The sequence below is a fragment of the Schistocerca americana genome, chromosome 2, assembly GCF_021461395.2.
Source record: "Schistocerca americana isolate TAMUIC-IGC-003095 chromosome 2, iqSchAmer2.1, whole genome shotgun sequence".
NCBI classification, from domain to species: domain Eukaryota; kingdom Metazoa; phylum Arthropoda; class Insecta; order Orthoptera; family Acrididae; genus Schistocerca; species Schistocerca americana.
The window spans coordinates 357,603,519-357,623,585 of record NC_060120.1 but is presented as its reverse complement, the minus strand read 5'-3'; the positions used below and the strand labels follow the sequence as shown (position 1 = coordinate 357,623,585).

Sequence of the window (20,067 nt, the reverse complement as noted above, 5' to 3'; positions counted from 1 at the left end):
TTAGGGAACATATGTTATTTGTGTTACTGTTAATCATTTAACTTTCTACAGGATGCAAGAATTGGTACGTAGAGGAAATTCGCAGTATCCAGGTGCAAAATACATTGTCCGTGACAATGGAGAACGTATTGATTTGCGTTTCCATCCAAAATCTTCAGATCTGCATTTGCAGTGTGGATATAAAGTAGAACGACATGTCCGTGATGGAGACTTGGTGATTTTCAATCGGCAACCAACTCTTCACAAAATGTCAATGATGGGACATCGTGTTAAAGTTTTACCATGGTCAACATTCCGTATGAATCTCAGGTGAGGACAGTGTTTAAGCCAACCTTTAAAAAAATTATACATATGTCATTTATGTTATCACAACAGTGAGACAATAAATTTTCCCGTAAGATTTGTTTCCGTGCCATAGTTACTAGTTTGGTTATGGTTTTTTTGACCGGTGTGAATGCTACAAATGATTTCTCAGTTCTCTTTTATTTATTATAAAGAACAGTTGCTTCATTTGATGATTGTTCATTATTATGAATGTTTAAATGAGTAAGATTTGTAATTTACTAATAGTAGATTAAGAGTATAGAGGGTGGCCAAAAATTTCTGAAACACTTGTAGTGATGTTGCAGGTCAGATTGTACAGATACAAAAATGTTAAGAAAAAATTCAACACATTGCACTGTTTCCTTGTTATTTAGCATTAAAATTAGCCAGTGGGGTGTCGTGCTCACATTCAAGCAGCCTACCAGAGGCAGTGTTGCCCAAGAAGTACTTTGTTTGGTTAACTGAAACTTGAATGCACAACGACCTGATCTGCTAATTTCAGCGCTGAATAACTCAGAAACAGTGCACGTTTAAAATTTGTTTCTTAACATTTCAGTCTCAGTACAACCAGCCCTGCAACATTCCTAAAAGCATTTCAGACATTTTCTGACTACCCTGTATAGTGTGTGACATATTGGCTTAAGGTGTCTGCATTAGGTATCTAATTTGGCATTTATTGTTGAGTTCTATTTCCTCAGAGTCAGAAAAAGTAAAATCATTGTTTCTTTATAGTTGCACATCACCATACAATGCTGATTTCGATGGTGATGAAATGAATCTGCATGTGCCACAGTCAATGGAGACAAGAGCAGAGATTGAAAATCTCCACATCACTCCTAGGCAAATCATTACTCCTCAAGCAAACAAACCAGTTATGGGTATTGTGCAGGACACACTCACAGCTGTGAGGAAGATGACAAAGAGAGATGTTTTCCTTGAAAAGGTATTGTAAAATGAGAATTTATAAACATTTTTATAACGGGAAAGGAGCTTCTGAAGAAATACTGCAAGTAGATCAATGCTTAATAATACTGTTTAGATTTTGTTTCTAAGGTTGTTGAAACATTTTATTTAGTTTGAATGATTTTTATATTTGTGGAGCATATTGTCAACTTGTTATAAGTGATTAACTACATAACTTCATGTAGGTTTTTTAATTCATGTTATATTCAACTTCTCAGTCTTACAGTTATTAATATTTCAACTTAGTAGTTAAACTCATCAGCAGTATTTCTTTAGCAGACCTGAAATGCAAATTATCCAATAAGGGGAGGAGAAACTGTGATGCCAACTATTATTTTTATCTTGCCAGCATTTTCCAAGTTTCAGGTTGCTATCCAATGGAGTTTCATCTGCACCATGAATCCCTTTTATTTCCACATGGCTTTACAAATGCCAGCGAAAACAGATGACTCTTGTTCCAGAGACATGTAGTATTTCGACTTACATTGAAGCAGTGATTCTTGACAGTAACCACACTGTGGTTGTTTAGAAAGTGAACATACGATACCAACTTGCTATTTCTTTATGCATGAAATAGTATGTTTTGCCTGATTTTGAAAACAGTATGTCTGTTCCTCCTCTTGCAAGTTTCTTCTCGAATGTATGTCGAAAATTACTAGTTATTGACCTCCAAAGATATCAGTGCCATCAGGGTGTTAAACCTGAATCTTGCTTCAGTTTCTCCTGCAATATTTGAAATTACTACCTCAGTTCTTTGAGTTTTTTTGTCTTTTAGTGAGATTTTGTATTACTGTAATTAAATTACCATGATTCAACTTTCAGGAACAAATGATGAATCTTCTTATGTTTCTTCCAATTTGGGATGGAAAGATGCCACAACCAGCCATTCTAAAGCCTAAACCTCTCTGGACAGGTCAGTAAATAAAATTATCAAACTGTGCTTTTGTGTTTAAACATTTTACAAAACTTTCATTGACCATAATCAGAGAGATCATTATGTGAGATCACCGTTGAAAAAAGCATACAATTTTCATGTTGGGGGTTGAGTTAAACTGGGATAGTCAATAAATATATCCAAATAAACATTACATTTATTATGTAACATGTAAAATAATGCAAAGTGAAGAAAGGGTAAACTACTTGAAGGAAACACGAAAAATTAATTATTTGATAATGTAATAGTTTGTGATTTCACAAATTGTTAAATAACATTATCTCATTTGTTACCTGGATTAACTTTGTAATAGCGGATAGTGATACGGAATACTGAAGTGTTTAACTATGTTTCCCTTTTATCATTATTATGATAAGTGATTGAGTTGATGGCTTTGCAGTTGCTTACTATCTGGATGTAACGCTGAAGTAAGTTTTACCTTTCTCAGTGAACATGCTCAGCTGTATTGATAGTAATGCTTAATAACGGTCTCTGCATCACTAAAGGTCATGAAGTAATATTAATGTCCTTTGTCATTGTAACTGTTCAGGTACATAATCATGGCTGTAGAGATTTTGTGTTTGATGTAAATTGTCATGATTACTGGGCACCACTCATTTCTGAGTTTTCTCTCTAGCAGTTATAGAAATATCTTATGTAGGTACCACTGGTGGCTTAGAAGACCATTCTGTTCTAGATAGCATCTTCTTGGTATTTACAATGAAGATACAGTTGAGAAAGATTTGATGGGAGAGATGTCCAAAGATATTGTGACAGTACAGACTGTTTACTGTGTCCATGTCCTCCCACTTTCTGGGTGAGGTTAGAGATGTGCATGTTCTGGAGAAATATTTTATTGATTTATAACTGAAACAAGCACATCACTGTCTGTCAAGGAAATGGAAGGATATGGAAATCATAGTTCATACTGCCACAGAATCTTTTGGGCATCTTTCACACCAGGTCCTTCTGTTTCAGATGAGCGTCAGCCATGATGCTGTTATTGTCTGAGAGAGCGATTCGAGTGGCAGATTGTGCAAGAACTAGGGTTTCAGTATGTTTACAGCAGGCCATATCGGCCAAATACTCTCTGAAAGCATTTGACAATGGTTACAGCACTTTAGTTATATGAGTTGGAGAAGCCTTGTCAGATCGGTATTGCAACTCTTCTCTAGATGAGTTTGGTTAATCATTTTTAATGAAATCTGTTGTGAGCTCAATTTTTAGTTTAAACTAATTTATAGTTGGAATTCCTCGGAGGTGTCAAATTTATCTAGAAGTTGATCGTTAAATCACCTTGAAGTGCTTCATTCAGTTATATTAATTGCTTAAGGCAGCTGACGTTCTTTAAAAGCCTTCCACACAATATCAAAGTCCTTTGTTCGGTTGTGGCATGTTAACATTTTTTTTGCAACTGCCTGGCACAGTAGCTCATGCCAGTGGTGCTTTTGGAGGAGCAAAAGGCACACCAAGATTCAGAGTGAGTTCTGTCAGATGGTACAAAGCCTATTCAGCAGAGTTTTAGCAAAGATTTATTCTGCAATGGAGAGCAGGGAAATGACACAACCGTTACTGCAAATGCTAGGGTTGAGTTTCTTACAAATGATAATTATGCTTTTTGTGACAGTTCATACTATTTCTTTTCCCCACATTAAAAGAATTAGGCTGAATTTTCTTGTTGTGAGAGGTATAGTTCTCTGTATGAGTTCCAGAAGAATATTGTCTGGGCTGGGACTCTTTGCTTTTAGAATTTTAAGAGCTTTGCTGCACTCTAAATGGCAGAGGTGCAGCCATCCAAGAATGAGGAGGATTTTGCCACAAATTTCAAATAACGTCTTCTGTACCAGATACATTAGGGTTTAATAGTAAGTTAGAATTATTTCCAGTTCCTCAAGATTTTTTTGGCTACCAGTGAGAATAGTGATATTGTCTACATTTTCTTATTGAGGAATTTTGGGCCCATAGAGATTTTTGGATGCCTGTATGTAGGTTCCCTAGTATACCTGCTGCTGTCTGGCTTTTTGCTGTCTCCATTTCATCTTTTTTACTCTAGAGAATGGATCCTGAACAAGGGATAGATGGACTTCTCTCTGTCACCTTACCTTCAGCAGGTAACATCTTTTTACTCAGATAAGTGACATCGGTGATATAACGTGTTGACGCATTGTTCAACAATTCTGTTTTAATTTCTTGTCAGATGGTACTATTCATCAGAAAGACTTCCAAATATCCTGTTCAAAGTTTCGTTGGAATAAAGTAATGTTGTGTTTAGGTTGTAAATTTGGCCGAACAATCTATGTACTGTTGCCCAACCATACTTAGATTTGATAGCGTAAATTTAGAATGAGATTTTCACTCTGCAGCAGAGTGTGCGCTGATATGAAACTTCATGGCAGATTAAAACTGTGTGCCGGACAGAGACTCGAACTCAGGACCTTTACCTTTCCGTGGGCAAGTGCTCTACCAATTGAGCTACCCAAGCACGACTCATGCCCCGTCCTCATAGCTTTACTTCTGCCAGTACCTCGTCTCCTACCTTCCAAACTTTACAGAAGCTCTCCTGCGAACCTTGCAGAACTAGTACTCCTGAAAGAAAGGATCTTCAGCATTTTTCCTTCGCACCACATTTCAAAAGCTTCTATCATATTCTTGTGTGAATTGCCTATTGTTCAAGCTTCACTTCTATCCAAGGCTGCACTCAAATACCTTGAGAAAAGACTTCCTAATATTTAAATTTGTATTAGATGTTAAGGAATTACTCTTTTTCAGAAATGTTTGTCTTGTTGTTGCCAGTCTCCATTTTATTTCTTACCTACCTCAACCATCATCAGTTATTTGGCTGCCCAAATAACGGAACTCATCTGCTATTTTCAGTGTCCCATTTCATAATCTAATTCCCTTAGCACCTGATATCCTTGGACTATGTAGGTGAATATGGATTGGGGCTAAGAAATGAAAGAGGAAGCCGCCTGGTAGAATTTTGCACAGAGCACAACATAATCATAACTAACACTTGGTTTAAGAATCATGAAAGAAGGTTGTATACATGGAAGAACCCTGGAGATACTAAAAGGTATCAGATAGATTATATAATGGTAAGACAGAGATTTAGGAACCAGGTTTTAAATTGTAAGACATTTCCAGGGGCAGATGTGGACTCTGACCACAATCTATTGGTTATGACCTGTAGATTAAAACTGAAGAAATTGCAAAAAGGTGGGAATTTAAGGAGATGGGACCTGGATAAACTGAAAGAACCAGAGGTTGTACAGAGTTTGAAGGAGAGCATAAGGGAACAATTGACAGGAATGGGGGAAAGAAATACAGTAGAAGAAGAATGGGTAGCTTTGAGGGATGAAGTAGCGAAGGCAGCAGAGGATCAAGTAGGTAAAAAGAAGAGGGCTGGTAGAAATCCTTGGGTAACAGAAGAAATATTGAATTTAATTGATGAAAGGAGAAAATATAAAAATGCAGTAAATGAAGCAGGCAAAAAGGAATACAAACGTCTCAAAAATGAGATCGACAGAAAGTGCAAAATGGCTAAGCAGGAATGGCTAGAGGACAAATTTAAGGATGTAGAGGCCTATCTCACTAAGGGTAAGATAGATACTGCCTACAGGAAAATTAAAGAGACCTTTGGAGAGAAGAGAACGACTTGTATGAATATCAAGAGCTCAGATAGAAACCCAGTTCTAAGCAAAGAAGGGAAAGCAGAAAGGTGGAAGGAGTATATAGAGGGTCTATACAAGGGCGATGTACTTGAGGACAATATTATGGAAATGGAAGAGGATGTAGATGAAGATGAAATTGTAGATATGATACTGCGTGAAGAGTTTGACAGAGCACTGAAAGACCCGAGTCGAAACAAGGCCCCCGGTGTAGACAACATTCCATTGGAACTACTGACGGCCTTGGGAGAGCCAGTCCTGACAAAACTCTACCATCTGGTGAGCAAGGTGTATGAAACAGGCGATATACTCTCAGACTTCAAGAAGAATATAATAATTCCAATCCCAAAGAAAGCAGGTGTCGACAGATTTGAAAATTACTGAACTATCAGTTTAATAAGTCACAGCTGCAAAATACTAACATGAAAAAACAGACGAATGGAAAAACTAGTAGAAGCCAACCTCGGGGAAGATCAGTTTGGATTCCGTAGAAACATTGGAACACGTGAGGCAATACTGACCTTACGACTTATCTTAGAAGAAAGATTAAGGAAAGGCAAACCTACGTTCCTAGCATTTGTGGACTTAGAGAAAGCTTTTGACAATGTTGACTGGAATACTCTCTTTCAAATTCTAGAGGTGGCAGGGGCAAAATACAGGGAGCGAAAGGCTATTTACAATTTGTACAGAAACCAGATGGCAGTTATACGAGTCGAGGGACATGAAAGGGAAGCAGTGGTCGGGAAGGGAGTAAGACAGGGTTGTAGCCTCTCCCCTATGTTGTTCAATCTGTATATTGAGCAAGCAGTAAAGGAAACAAAAGAAAAATTCGGAGTAGGTATTAAATTTCGTGGAGAAGATACAAAAACTTTGAGGTTCGCCGATGACATTGCAATTCTGTCAGAGACAGCAAAGGACTTGGAAGAGCAGTTGAATGGAATGGACAGTGTCTTGAAAGGAGGATATAAGATGAACATCAACAAAAGCAAAACAAGGATAATGGAATGTAGTCTAATTAAGTCGGGTGATGTTGAGGGAATTAGATTAGGAAATGAGGCACTTAAAGTAGTAAAGGAGTTTTGCTATTTGGGGAGCAAAATAACTGATGATGGTCGAAGTAGAGAGGATATAAAATGTAGGCTGGCAATGGCAAGGAAAGCGTTTCTGAAGAAGAGAAATTTGTTAACATCCAGTATAGATTTGAGTGTCAGGAATTCATTTCTGAAAGTATTCGTATGGAGTGTAGCCATGTATGGAAGTGAAACATGGACGATAAATAGTTTGGACAAGAAGAGAATAGAAGTTTTCGAAATGTGGTGCTACAGAAGAATGCTGAAGATTAGATGGGTAGATAACATAACTAATGAGGAAGTATTGAATAGGATTGGGGAGAAGAGAAGTTTGTGGCACAACTTGACCAGAAGAAGGGATTGGTTGGTAGGACATGTTCTGAGGCATCAAGGGATCACCAATTTGGTACTGGAGGGCAGCGTGGAGGGTAAAAATCGTAGAGGGAGACCAAGAGATGAATACACTAAGCAGATTCAGAAGGATGTAGGTTGCAGTAGGTACTGGGAGATGAAAAAGCTTGCACAGGATAGAGTAGCATGGAGAGCTGCATCAAACCAGTCTCAGGACTGAAGACCACAACAACAACAATGTTCCATTATCCTTATTTTACTTTCATTGATGTTCTTCTTATCTCTCTTTCAAGACACACTCTGTTCTTTTCCACTTAGCTATCACCAACATTATTACCATGTCATTGGCAAACTGAAAAGTTTTTGCTTCTTCACACTGAACATTAAATCTGTTTCCAAATTTCTTCTTGGTTTCCCTCACAGCTTAACTCAGTATACAAAAATAGAAGGAAAGGACAAATTGTTACTCACAATAAAGATGACACATTGAATTGCAGACAGGCACAGTGAAGAGATTCAAACGACTACATCTTCTGATTATTAGTGTCAACACGCTCTGGTCATAAGATAAATAACTGTGCGCTTCCTTTCTTCTGTCTCTTCCATGCCCCTCCTCCCCTGCCACTCAGCCCCCCCCCCCCTACGCCTCCAATTCCTTGCCCCACAGCCCACAAATATGTAAATTGAGATGTCGATGTAATCGTAGCTGCAGACTTGTAAATTCATGATAATTTATATTGAGGAAATAAGTCTGTGAGGTTAATTTTTCGATGGAACTTGGTATGCAACAGTTACACTGTAGGTATGTAAGTTCTAACAGATTGTCAAGATTAAGGCAAGTCGTTCTCTTTAATTTTTGTGCCTCAGCTTCTCAGTGTTCGCCTTCCAGTTGTCTGTAATCCTTTGCTTGGAAGGTATTGTAATGCAGTTGTAAACTGATTTTTTCCCCTTCATTGTGTTCCTAGTTTTGAAGCACAGAAGCTTATTAAGGCATGATGCATTCCAGAAACATACTGTAAATTGATGTTCTGGTGTCTGACCTTCTCTTTGAAATTCCTGACCCTGCTATCATGCTACATCTCATCAATTTAAAAAGAGCTAATCTCCATTTTAAGCAGCGCGCCATAAGTAAATATGTTTGCATCGAAGGCTACGCCGAACTTAACGGTAACTCTGTTCCTCTGAAGGCTTGATTGCGCTTCCCTGCACAATGTAATTATGTCTCGCCATCCAATTTTACTGTGAGTGCAAGTGAGCGTGAGCACTTTTGTTCGCCTAGCTGCATCCTCAACAGGCCTGTGTTATGGTATCATGTAAAAATTTGAAGTAAATTGGTCAAGAAAATCTAGAGATTTTTAGTAACAACATTAAACAATGACTTATCTTTATACAGTAGTGTATATAAGTAATATATTTTGAACCCATTCTGATGTGTACAAGAAATTTAAACTTGTATCGAAATTCAACAGTCAATGTGGCACAGTTTTTATGGGTTGAGTGAACTTGTACTTTATGGCATATACCACAGCCCACTATTTAATATTTTTTAGTTAAATCAGTATATCCTCCTCTTAACTTAAGCTGTAGGGTCCATATATATTTTTCCGTAATAGGTGTTTTCCTTAAATAGTTTGACTCAATTATACTAAATGACATTTTTATGTCATATAAATAATATCTAAACACTAGCTCATTTCCTAGGAATGTAAAATAGGCTAATAGGAATGAAACTACTGCACATTTTCAGTCTGTGTGTAAAATCACCAGCAGGTGTCTTGCTTCAAAGAAAGTGTCCAGAGAGAAAACCTAATTTTTATTTGAAAGTTGTTTTATTCAACTAATGTCATGGGATGAATGTGATTACATGTAAAGTTAAATATTGTTCTTTGTTTTAAAACAGTCAGTAAGAGTTGTTTGCTCATTCCTTCCAACATAATGTACTGACAATTTACCGCAACAACTGCTTGACATTGAGAAAACTTAATTGAGCTGAGGAAGAATAGTGACGAACAGAATCCAGCTCTTCCACAGCCACAACAAAACGTATTGCAGGTGCATCATCATCATCTCTGCCACCACTACCATAAACTGTTTCAGCTGAAGTACGAAATGTGGACTGTCCTGACAGTCAACATTCCTGAAATGTCATAGTTATTGAGACATCTGTGGTAACCTTCCATTCTTCTTCAGGAAGGGCACTGTCTCCTACAGTGACCAATGCTGTACAAAAGTGAGCATTTTCAAATCATTGTCAGTGCAGAAGGTTGAGTCCCAGCATTACAGGTAACAATAAACGTATCCTTAGTCTGTAATATGTTTCCTTTTCATTACTTCCTTTCTCTCTGGTAATAAAATTAATCTCTATATAATCACCTTAACTTGTTCTCATAGGATGCATTATGTATTGGTCCAGAGTACCATCTGCAGTGCAGTTTGCAGGATAAACACAAAATGTTGTTGTTGTTGTTGTGGTCTTCAGTCCTGAGACTGGTTTGATGCAGCTCTCCATGCTACTCTATCCTGTGCAAGCTTCTTCATCTCCCAGTACTTACTGCAAGATACTGAGAAATTTTGTTACCTTCTGTTGTGGATTCTATCTGTCAGTAGTATAAGAAATCTTTGCTCATCTGCTACAGTAATATTGTTACGTCTTCTGAGTAACCTTCTAAAAAGTTTTGCTCTCATTTAGGCATTTCTGTGGGCATTCTAAGTGTGAAGCATTGTTTTTAAAACACCTAGTTTTTAAGTCCTTGAATTTTTAATGATACTTTTCATTTTACGAAATATTAACACACAACAGTGCAATCGATGTTAACTTGTGGCTTTTTTTTTTATAAGGGATGTAAATTGAAAGATACAGCAATGTCATGGCAAAACTGAAAATGTATGTGCCTTAATATCATGAAAAACTGTCTGTTCAGTTGAATAGTAAATTTTCTTCATTTAGTGAGTGTAATTACACTAAACTATCATAGGCACAGAACTTAGCGCATTGGTAAACAACAAAATACTACAATGATTTTTGATTTACATCAATTTTTTTTCTACAATCCATCACATTTCTAGTTCAGTTAATCTTTCACATGATACATCTTGGGGAAATAGTATCGTTCAGTGTACTTTTTGTAATTTTATGAGGAGTTAAAAGTGATGCTTGCTGTGTGTGAGGTGCTGCATTATTTTGGAAACTCTATCACGTGAAAATTTATCATTACTACTCTTGTCATATGGGAAATTTGAAGGAAACTATACTTAGTCCTTTGTTGAACTAGCAGCTTTTAAATTGCTGTACAGTCTCCATAATGATTCAGTTTGTTAATATGGGAGTTTCTGTACTCTTATCTACACTATTTTGTGTCATCTAATGAAGAGTTCTTAGTTTACTGTGAAATAAAGAGTCAATGCTATGTTTACGCCATATGAAGTTTACATTTTTGCCATAATATATGACCACACATCTTCACATACGGCGGTATTACATATATCTGTGACAGTGAAATTAAGCTTTAAAATGTTGAATTAATGTATTTACTTCCCGGTTTTGCAGGCAAGCAGTTGTTTTCTCTCATAATTCCTGGTAACGTGAACATGATTCGTACTCATTCCACACATCCTGATGAAGAAGATGATGGGCCCTACAAATGGATATCTCCAGGTGACACAAAGGTAAGATAGAAGTATTTGCATAAGGGCAGAAATGACACTCCCCCCCATCCCTCTCCCTCTCTCTCTCCCCCTCTCTCCCCCTCCCGTCCTTTTTCACTCCTGGTACAAAATTTGCTGGTAGTATTGCTTGATATGGCAACATATGGCCTCGGAATTGAGAATGTAAACTTCAGTGGACACACATGAAGAAAACCCAGCTGAATTAAACATGAATTTCATTTAACATAATTGATTTTTCCTCCTAGGTAATGGTGGAGCATGGTGAACTTGTGATGGGCATTCTGTGTAAGAAAACACTGGGAACCTCAGCTGGTTCTCTACTGCATATTTGTTTCCTAGAATTGGGTCATGAAGTGTGTGGTCAATTTTATGGAAATATTCAGACTGTAGTGAACAACTGGCTGCTATTGGAAGGTAACTATTTAGTGAATGTTTAACAGACTTTATCTTAAATAACACTTATAGCTCAATGTGATATATTAGTGTGAAGATGATAGTAAGATTTTGAATGCAAGCATTACAGTTGAGCTATAAGTGCTACTGGTTGATATAGATCCCACATGAATAAGTGGAACCAGTTCACTTGTTGATGAAGATTTAAACTCTAAAATGCATCACTCACAAATGTAACATTAAAGTGTTACAAATACTTTTCTTTTTACGCGTTGCAAAAGAAGTTTTTAGTATCATCTAAGAGCAGCGATTATTTTGAAATATTTATATCAAATATTAATAGTTATGTCACTCCAATTGTGACAGTTATTTTGGCAGTTAAAATTGTGTTTGATGCATGTAATAGATAAAAATATAAGTTTTTTCCTGTAATTTACTATTTTATTATGCAAGTTACACAGAGGAAAAGTACTACTCATTTCTCATTGAGGCTTTCTGACAGCCACCCTGTATTGAATTTTACCACCTGAAGGATAATTTAGAAGTGCCAGATATTACATATTGATATACAAGGTGGACTAAAACCAAACAAACACCTTCTGGAAACAATTTTCCACAACTAATAGAAATTTCTCAAATATGAAAGAGCGTTACTCATCTGTTTTCCCAAGAGAAATTGAAAACTAGACATACTAAAAATACTCAGTAAATCTTGTGCTTTGTTGTCTTGCACTCTAGAGGCTCTAGTGAATGAGAAGGAAAGAAAGTGCAGAAGTATAGAGGAAACTAATTTCAAATTGAGATGCTAAGAGGTACTTACTGTATATGGAGGATGAATATTTTATGTGGAACACTCAAGACCAAGAACTTATTTTGATTGCATTCTAGGTGTGCTGTAGTCTTACCTTTATCGTATAAGTTTTCCACCTCGTCAAAAGCATGTCTTAGACTATTTTGTTTGTGTCATACTTTTAAAACACTGATTTTTTTACGTTGATAGGTCACTCAATTGGTATTGGAGACACCATTGCTGATCCTCAGACTTACACAGAAATCCAGAAAGCGATCAAAAAAGCTAAGGAAGATGTAATAGAAGTTATTCATAAAGCTCACAACATGGAGCTTGAACCAACTCCTGGTAATACTCTGCGACAGACTTTCGAGAATCAGGTACTGTCGTCGTACAATGGTTTACAAAATGTATTCACACTTTGAAATGCAGGATTGAACCATCAAAATATGTAAATATTGACTATCTTTTTTTTAACTTACATTTTCTCTGATTTGTAGGTGAACAGAATACTGAATGATGCTCGAGACAAAACTGGTGGTTCTGCCAAGAAGTCTCTGACAGAGTACAATAACTTAAAAGCTATGGTGGTTTCAGGTTCCAAAGGGTCAAACATCAACATCTCTCAGGTAACACTAATTGCATGCTTTCAGATGATGAATGAAAACCGTACATTCTGAAATGAAGTAATTGTTCTTTGTAATGTGCAGGTCATTGCTTGTGTGGGACAACAAAACGTTGAAGGAAAGCGAATACCATTTGGTTTTCGTAAACGAACATTACCACATTTTATTAAAGATGACTATGGTCCTGAATCCAGAGGTTTTGTTGAAAACTCATATCTGGCCGGTCTCACACCCTCAGAATTTTTCTTTCATGCTATGGGTGGTCGAGAAGGTCTTATTGATACAGCTGTGAAAACTGCTGAAACAGGTAATTTTGCAGTTTGTCAAAAAGTCTGTTTCTTGCCTGAAAATCGACAATGTTTCTCTTGCTGTTATTTTTTAAATAAGTTTATGAAAGCACATACATGATTAAATATTGCAATCACAAACCAATCTTCGTGTGTTAATGATTTTTGTTGTTTTATTAGGATATATCCAGCGTCGTCTGATAAAGGCTATGGAAAGTGTAATGGTGCATTATGATGGAACAGTACGTAATTCTGTGGGTCAGCTCATTCAGTTGCGTTATGGGGAAGATGGGTTGTGTGGCGAGACTGTGGAATTTCAGAATCTCCCAACCATCAAACTCTCAAATAAAACATTCGAAAAGAAGTTCAAGTTTGACCCAACAAATGAACGGTAAGATAGCTCTGCTTCCTTGTCTGCTGCCCAATATGACTTTTTTATGTGGAAGTATGTCAGAATGCCTTAAAAACAAGAATTTTGTGATAATAGTTTTGATTTGCATTCAGAATTTTAAACTGCAAAAATTGCAATGCTCTTGGATTATTAGAGTCATGTTATACTTTAAATATTCTCTTTGCTGGTCATAAACAAGTTAGTACTTTTCATTTTTTTTATCAGTGGTTTAGTCAAAAGCAATAATAGATGGATTATGAGATTTAAATGAAATCATACTTACCAGAGTCCTAACTTTTAGATTATGGATTTGAAGTAGTAGTTATCACTTCGATAATCCTAATGGTGGACCTTTAGTGCAAACACACATTTCAACAAAGTCTACTCTCTTCTAAGACAGTTAGTGTTTGTTTCCTGACCTATTAATACCATATGTATGAGTACTTACAGTGATACCTATGTTGTTGTGACACAGGAAAGTCCTGTGTGGAATGCCAATAATGCAAGGAGTAAAGATAACCACTCACCATATTATTGAGTGAACTTGCACATAAACAAGACAGAAAACATAACTGAGACTTCTGACAATGTCCTCTTTCAGAATTAGAGTGCATGCACACTGTGACTGCCCCTCCCCACCCCACATTTACACGCGCGCGTGTGCGCGCCCACACACACACACACACACACACACACAGAGAGAAACTTTTTTTTTTTTTTTAGGGGAGGGGGGGGGGGAGGTGTTTCAGTAAATTAATGCCTCAACTGTAAGGTGAGTGGCTATCTTTGCCCCCTGGCATTATTTAAGACCTGTGTTCACATACTATTGCAGCATATCAAAAGTAGAAAAAATATTGTATTCAGATTCTTAGTGACCTGTTCAATCTTTCTCACCTTTTCTAATCATCCCACTATCTTCACTGAGAAAGGAGCTAACATTTCTATTAGGTAGAATAGTAGAAGGTAAGTATTACTGTTCTGTCTCCTTGCAGTTTTAACTACATTCTTCAGCAAGGAAAAGATTTATTTGCTTGGCATGTGATATTTTATAATTTGTTTAGTTAATAACATTATTTAGTTTACAGAACATTTCAGCCTGTGTAAAATGCTGTAGAATAGGAGTAAGTACAATTAGTGTTGATAAGATGAGGCTGTTCTTTTTACTAATAAATCTGATAGAAATATGTCTTCTCTATACTGTCTTTGCAGTGTTTTCATTTGATTAATTTTATAGGCACCTGCGTCGTATATTCCATGAAGATGTCCTGCGAGAATTAATGGGCAGCAGTGAAGTAATATCTGAACTTGAGAAGGAATGGGAGCAGCTGTGCAGAGATCGCGAGGCTCTTAGGCAGATATTCCCAAGTGGAGAAAGCAAGGTTGTGTTGCCATGCAACTTGCAGCGTATGATATGGAATGTGAAGAAAATTTTCCATATAAATGAACGTGCCCCTACAGATCTTAGTCCACTCAGAGTTATTGAAGGTAAAAACAGAAACAAAGAATGTACTTAAGTCAACCTTAAATGAAGCATTGAAGTAATGTTCTTTCTACACTTATTGTATTTGATTATGTTGGGATCATTTTTGTAAAAGATGGAATGTTTTGATCTATTTTAATTTTTCATGAATAACACTTTATTTTAATGGTCTCATTCGTAGATTAAAAGAGTGAGAATGTTGTCACATTGATTGCAGAGACGTTTGGAACTCATTATTCATTTTTATTGAATGTAATTTCATCACAGCAATTTTCCTCTGCAAGTTTAGGATCTAAAAAAAAGTTAAGTTATTTTAAAACTAAGCTCACCAAGCCTAGTATGAACTTCTTTACACTGTATGTTATGTAACATGAATCACCACCATACAACGAACTCAAACGATCACAAAGAACTTCCGTTGTTGATATCATTGCAAGCAAGACATTTGTATGTCAGTATGTTTGGTAAAGTATTGACCAAGTGGTTTCCTGCACTAGATTCATTGTCAACTATCAACTTGGTGAGTGTTTTTCTGATTCATCTAACCTTTCGGCATATCCCACAGTATAAACCCTGAGGAACAAGAAGACCACAACTGTGCAAAAAATGGCTGTCTTTGAAAAAACATCTACATCTACATACATACTGAGCAGTCCACCATACGGTGCGTGGCGGAGGGTACCGCATACCACAACTACCATCTTCTCTCCCAGTTCCACTCCCAAACAGAACGAGGGAAAAATGACTGCCTATATGCCTCTGTACAAGCCCCAATCTCTCTTATCTTTGTGGTCTTTCTGCGAAATGTAAGTCGGCGTCAGTGAAATTGTACTGCAGTCAGCCTCAAATGCTGGTTCTCTAAATTTCCTTAGTAGCGATTCACGAAAAGAACGCCTCCTTTCCTCTAATGACTCCCACCCGAGTTCCTGAAGCATTTCTGTAACACTCGCGTGATGATCAAACCTACCAGTAACAAATCTAGCAGCCCGCCTCTGAATTGCTTCTATGTCCTCCCTCAATCTGACCTGATAGGGATCCCAAATGCTCGAGCAGTAGTCACGAATAGGTCGTATTAGTGTTTTATAAACAGTCTCCTTTACAGATGAACCACATCTTCCCAAAATTCTACCAATGAACCGAAGACGCCTTCCCCACAACTGCCATTACATGCTTGTCTCACTTCATATCGCTCTGCAGTGTTATGCCCAAAGATTTAATCGACATGACTGTGTCAGGCGTTACGCTACTAATGGAGTATTCAAACATTACAGGTTTCTTTTTCCTGTTCATGTGCATTATGTTAATTGTGCCATACTTTGCTCAGATGTGTGATTAGATGCTCTGCAACTTGTCAGTCATCCACCTGATTGAAGAATGTGTTAAAAAAAATACAGAATGTGTTAAAAAAATTACAGGTGCATTTTCATTTACTGTTATGTCAAAGGACAGTGCTTAAATAATGAGTGCAGGAAAGTTATGCAGCATTATTGGATATGAAGAGAGTATTCCTGAAGAGACAGTGTGGCTGTTGTTTACTTAAAAATTTATATCTGGTTTTATCTCTGCAGAAAATGACGACACACTTTTCGTGCAAATCATCTATTTTGTTCTGAACCATTTGCAGTGTAATATAATTTTCTCCATTTCTTGGCTTGAGTTTTCTCACCACAGCCTGATGGTAGGCATGCATTTCTCCACTACACTTCTCTGTGGTATTTTGGAGTACGAACTCCATAGCAACTCTGCAGACATCATAGTGGTTTCTTTAGCGTAGTTTTGAGTGCTGCACAACCTCAAAAGTTTGTTGACTCACAATACATGGCTGCTATTGTTACACGGTATCATGATCCAAATATTTTGAGATTGACACTCTTGTATGTGGCAGTAAAAAGACCAGAAAAATTCACATTTGCAGTGAATGCAAATATAGGTCTGAATTCTGCCTCAAAACTTAAAATTATCTTATAAATGCTATTTCATAACAAATTGCATCCAGATGAACATTTTTTTTTTTCAGAGGTAATTTGGAATAGCTTTATTTTCTGCATATAAATATTGTAAATTTATTGTAGGTAATGGATGTTTCAAACTGCAGTGGTGTCAAATACCGCTAAAGTTTGGGCCTCAGCTATCTTATTTTCGGAAAGCAGTTGTGCAGTAGGTGTTGGAAAATGATTTGTGTTATGTGTTGCTTGTTTTTATATTTTGAAAAGAGTGAAGGTACTAATCATGGTCCATCAGAATTCAGTTAGGACCCTCGCCATACCAGAAGAGATCAGCGATCTCTATGACCATGTCATTTCTGCTTAAACAAACACAGAACACAGTGTGGACTGGGTACCCTACGAGAGAGAGATGAGGCTTGTTTCCCTGCACACACAGAAGCTTCTTATGCCAAAACTAATCCCATTTTCACCCAAAATTGATTCTGATTTTGCCAAAAATAGGTGCTATATTTTCAGGCCCCAGTATTACATTCCAAAATGATATTACTTTCCATTGTAAGACATCTGACACCCATTCTGACATTGTCATATGCATGTGTGTAGAAAACTTTGTTTTTATGAAAAAGATATCTTATAAAATTACTTTTGCTTGTAAGAAAGAAATTTTCCTGGCAGAAATAATTTTTTTTTCTTGGTTATGATTCAAGCTTTTTCCAAGTTCTAGTGAATTCTGTTGGCTTTTTGGATTTTTTTCTGTCAATCAGTATTTGAAATTATTAATGATCACAGGTAACCTCTTTGCTGGAAAAAAAACTTACGTTTAGCAGGTCCTGTACCAGTCAGCTAAAATTACATTGAGAATACCTTCCTTTTGTGCTTCTCCTAGTTTTCTTTTCTGTTTTCATGTACTTTCTTATGTCATCCTGTGTTTTCCTTTAAATTACAGTATCTTGAAGCGTGGAGACACATTTTGTTGGAGAAATTTACTACTGAAATTATCAAACAAATTCTACGTCCTAACAATTTTTCTTTACTTTGACTGCTACCATATTCAGAGAATTATTTTCGTATAGGTCCCACAATGGCTGCCGGCCTATTTTTCTAATATAATGATTTCCTATAAATTACTAAGTCATACACTGCATATTTTAGAAAAATATGGAATTAGGTACATCAAAAATTTGAGCAGAATTTTTTTTTTTCCTTCATACGTATCACTCTGCCATTATCATCAATTACTTGTTTTTTTCCCTGTTTTGCAAATGTTTGCTAAACAGATTATTTGGTTTACTTATTGAGTTTTCACTACGTTATGTAAAGGAAATTAATTCTTCATATAAAATGAATCATGTTGATTTTTTGCAGGTGTTAATGACCTTTTGAAGAAGTGTGTCATTGTAGCAGGAGAGGATCATCTGAGTAAACAAGCAAATGAGAATGCTACTTTACTATTTCAGTGCTTAGTGAGGTCTATACTCTGTACAAAGAGTGTTTCAGAAGAATACAGGTTATCTACTGAAGCATTTGAGTGGCTAATTGGTGAAATAGAGACAAGATTTCAACAGGCACAGGTATGTATGAAACAGCAGTACAAACTTTACAATTTCCTGTTGTTCAGAAATTTGCCATATTTGTTTCATTCCATCACAATATTTTTTGGTGTACATGATTTTACTTAATTTTGTAAGTATCCTATGTTCATTTGTTCTATTCTTCCTGATGATAAAGTTAAACAGATACTCCCTTTCCAAACTAATGTCCTGATATTTTTCACAAGAGAGTGAGTCTTTTACCTGAGACACTATTCAAGGCTGATAAGTTGTGCTAATCTCATTATGTACCATGTACCATATAAAAAGAATGAGGAAGAAGTTCATAGATGGTACTCTTTTTTTCTTTTTTTTTTTTTTTTTATTTTTTTATATATATATATATATATATATATATATATATAAAAATGAACCACCTGATTTGCCATTCAGTTCCAAAAATAATTTGGAACATAGTTTGAACTTAAGGCAACTGTTTAACTCTGTTTTATCTTGCTACTTGTCAGAGGATGTCGGCAATTAAATATTGTTTTTAGTTTTTTACTTAACTGTAACAAGTATCGGTTAATTTCACTAATCCCCCCAGGGGGTCCACAACTCTTTCGTGGATACGTGCGTGGCGAGCACGGGGCCTCGAGCCATTGCAGCCTTCTTTCTCTCCCGGGCTGCATTTCCTTTCCCTTCCCCTCCTTTCCCCTCCATACCCCTTTCCCCTCGCCCTCTCCTCTCCCTCTATTGGTGTCCTTGCTTATGTTAACCCCCGCTATCCTCCTGGTTCTGTTGGTTTTACACTCCGGCTTTGTTGCGTACTCATCTCCTCCTTTTGGCATTCCTTGGTCCCCCTCTGGGGTTTGACCTCCATTCCAAAATTTCTCTTCCGTAGTGTGAGCCATTTGGGGAAGAGCACCTTACCTAGTGTCTCCGACGTGTGCCCTACTAGTACATTCCACCTTTTCTTTTACGTCGTTGTCTGATGCTAGGGTGCATAGCCAGCACGGTAGCCAGCCCGTGTGGTGGGGTCGCTGTGTACCCTTTTGGTTGAGCCCCCTGAACACACAGGGATCACACTTCTGATACCTGAGCTGTGACCTCCTCATGCATGCCTTGGAGTGGTTGCTCGTCATCCTGGAGCATCGGAACTCCCGGCAATGGCCGCCGTGCCAGACGGCCCTTGCTGTGGCTGGGTGGCGCCCGTGAGGAGAGCCCCTGATCGGAGTGGGTGGTATCAGGGCGGACGCTATGCAGATGAAACACATACGGGTCCAAAACTCTGGCCGCTCTTCTGCGGTCGTCTCTCTGCGTGGTACTGATTCCTCAAGTGCTGCTTCTCTTGCCCCTTCGGCCTTCCCTTCCGTGGCTACCCCCTGGGAGGAGGGTCAGGCCCGTCGTCTAGGGGCAAAACCTTTCCCCCGTTATCTAGTTTGCACCAGGACTGATGGAGATACTTTCACCAGTGTCAAAACTTTATTCTTTGTGGAACACATTGAAGACAAGTTCGGCGAAGTGGACTCCCTGAGCAAGATGCGGTCGGGTTCGTTACTGATAAAAACTGCTTCGGCTGCCCAATCTGCGGCCCTTCGTGCCTGTACCCATCTTGGCACAATTCCCGTGTCCATTACCCCTCACCA

At 37.4% G+C, this 20,067-nt stretch overlaps 1 protein-coding gene across 1 annotated transcript in view; it reads left to right on the top strand.

Annotated features, from left to right (window-relative positions):
• LOC124590766 (DNA-directed RNA polymerase II subunit RPB1) overlaps positions 1 to 20,067 on the top strand; it is a 54,008-nt gene that overhangs the window by 6,795 nt on the left and 27,146 nt on the right. The window contains exons 8-18 of the mRNA XM_047131674.1: positions 52 to 309; positions 1,057 to 1,267; positions 2,110 to 2,200; positions 10,858 to 10,976; positions 11,222 to 11,390; positions 12,370 to 12,539; positions 12,660 to 12,788; positions 12,870 to 13,092; positions 13,253 to 13,463; positions 14,698 to 14,948; positions 18,255 to 18,460. Coding sequence (XP_046987630.1) covers positions 52 to 309; positions 1,057 to 1,267; positions 2,110 to 2,200; positions 10,858 to 10,976; positions 11,222 to 11,390; positions 12,370 to 12,539; positions 12,660 to 12,788; positions 12,870 to 13,092; positions 13,253 to 13,463; positions 14,698 to 14,948; positions 18,255 to 18,460 — 2,038 coding nt within the window. The remainder of the gene's footprint in view (positions 1 to 51; positions 310 to 1,056; positions 1,268 to 2,109; positions 2,201 to 10,857; positions 10,977 to 11,221; positions 11,391 to 12,369; positions 12,540 to 12,659; positions 12,789 to 12,869; positions 13,093 to 13,252; positions 13,464 to 14,697; positions 14,949 to 18,254; positions 18,461 to 20,067) is intronic.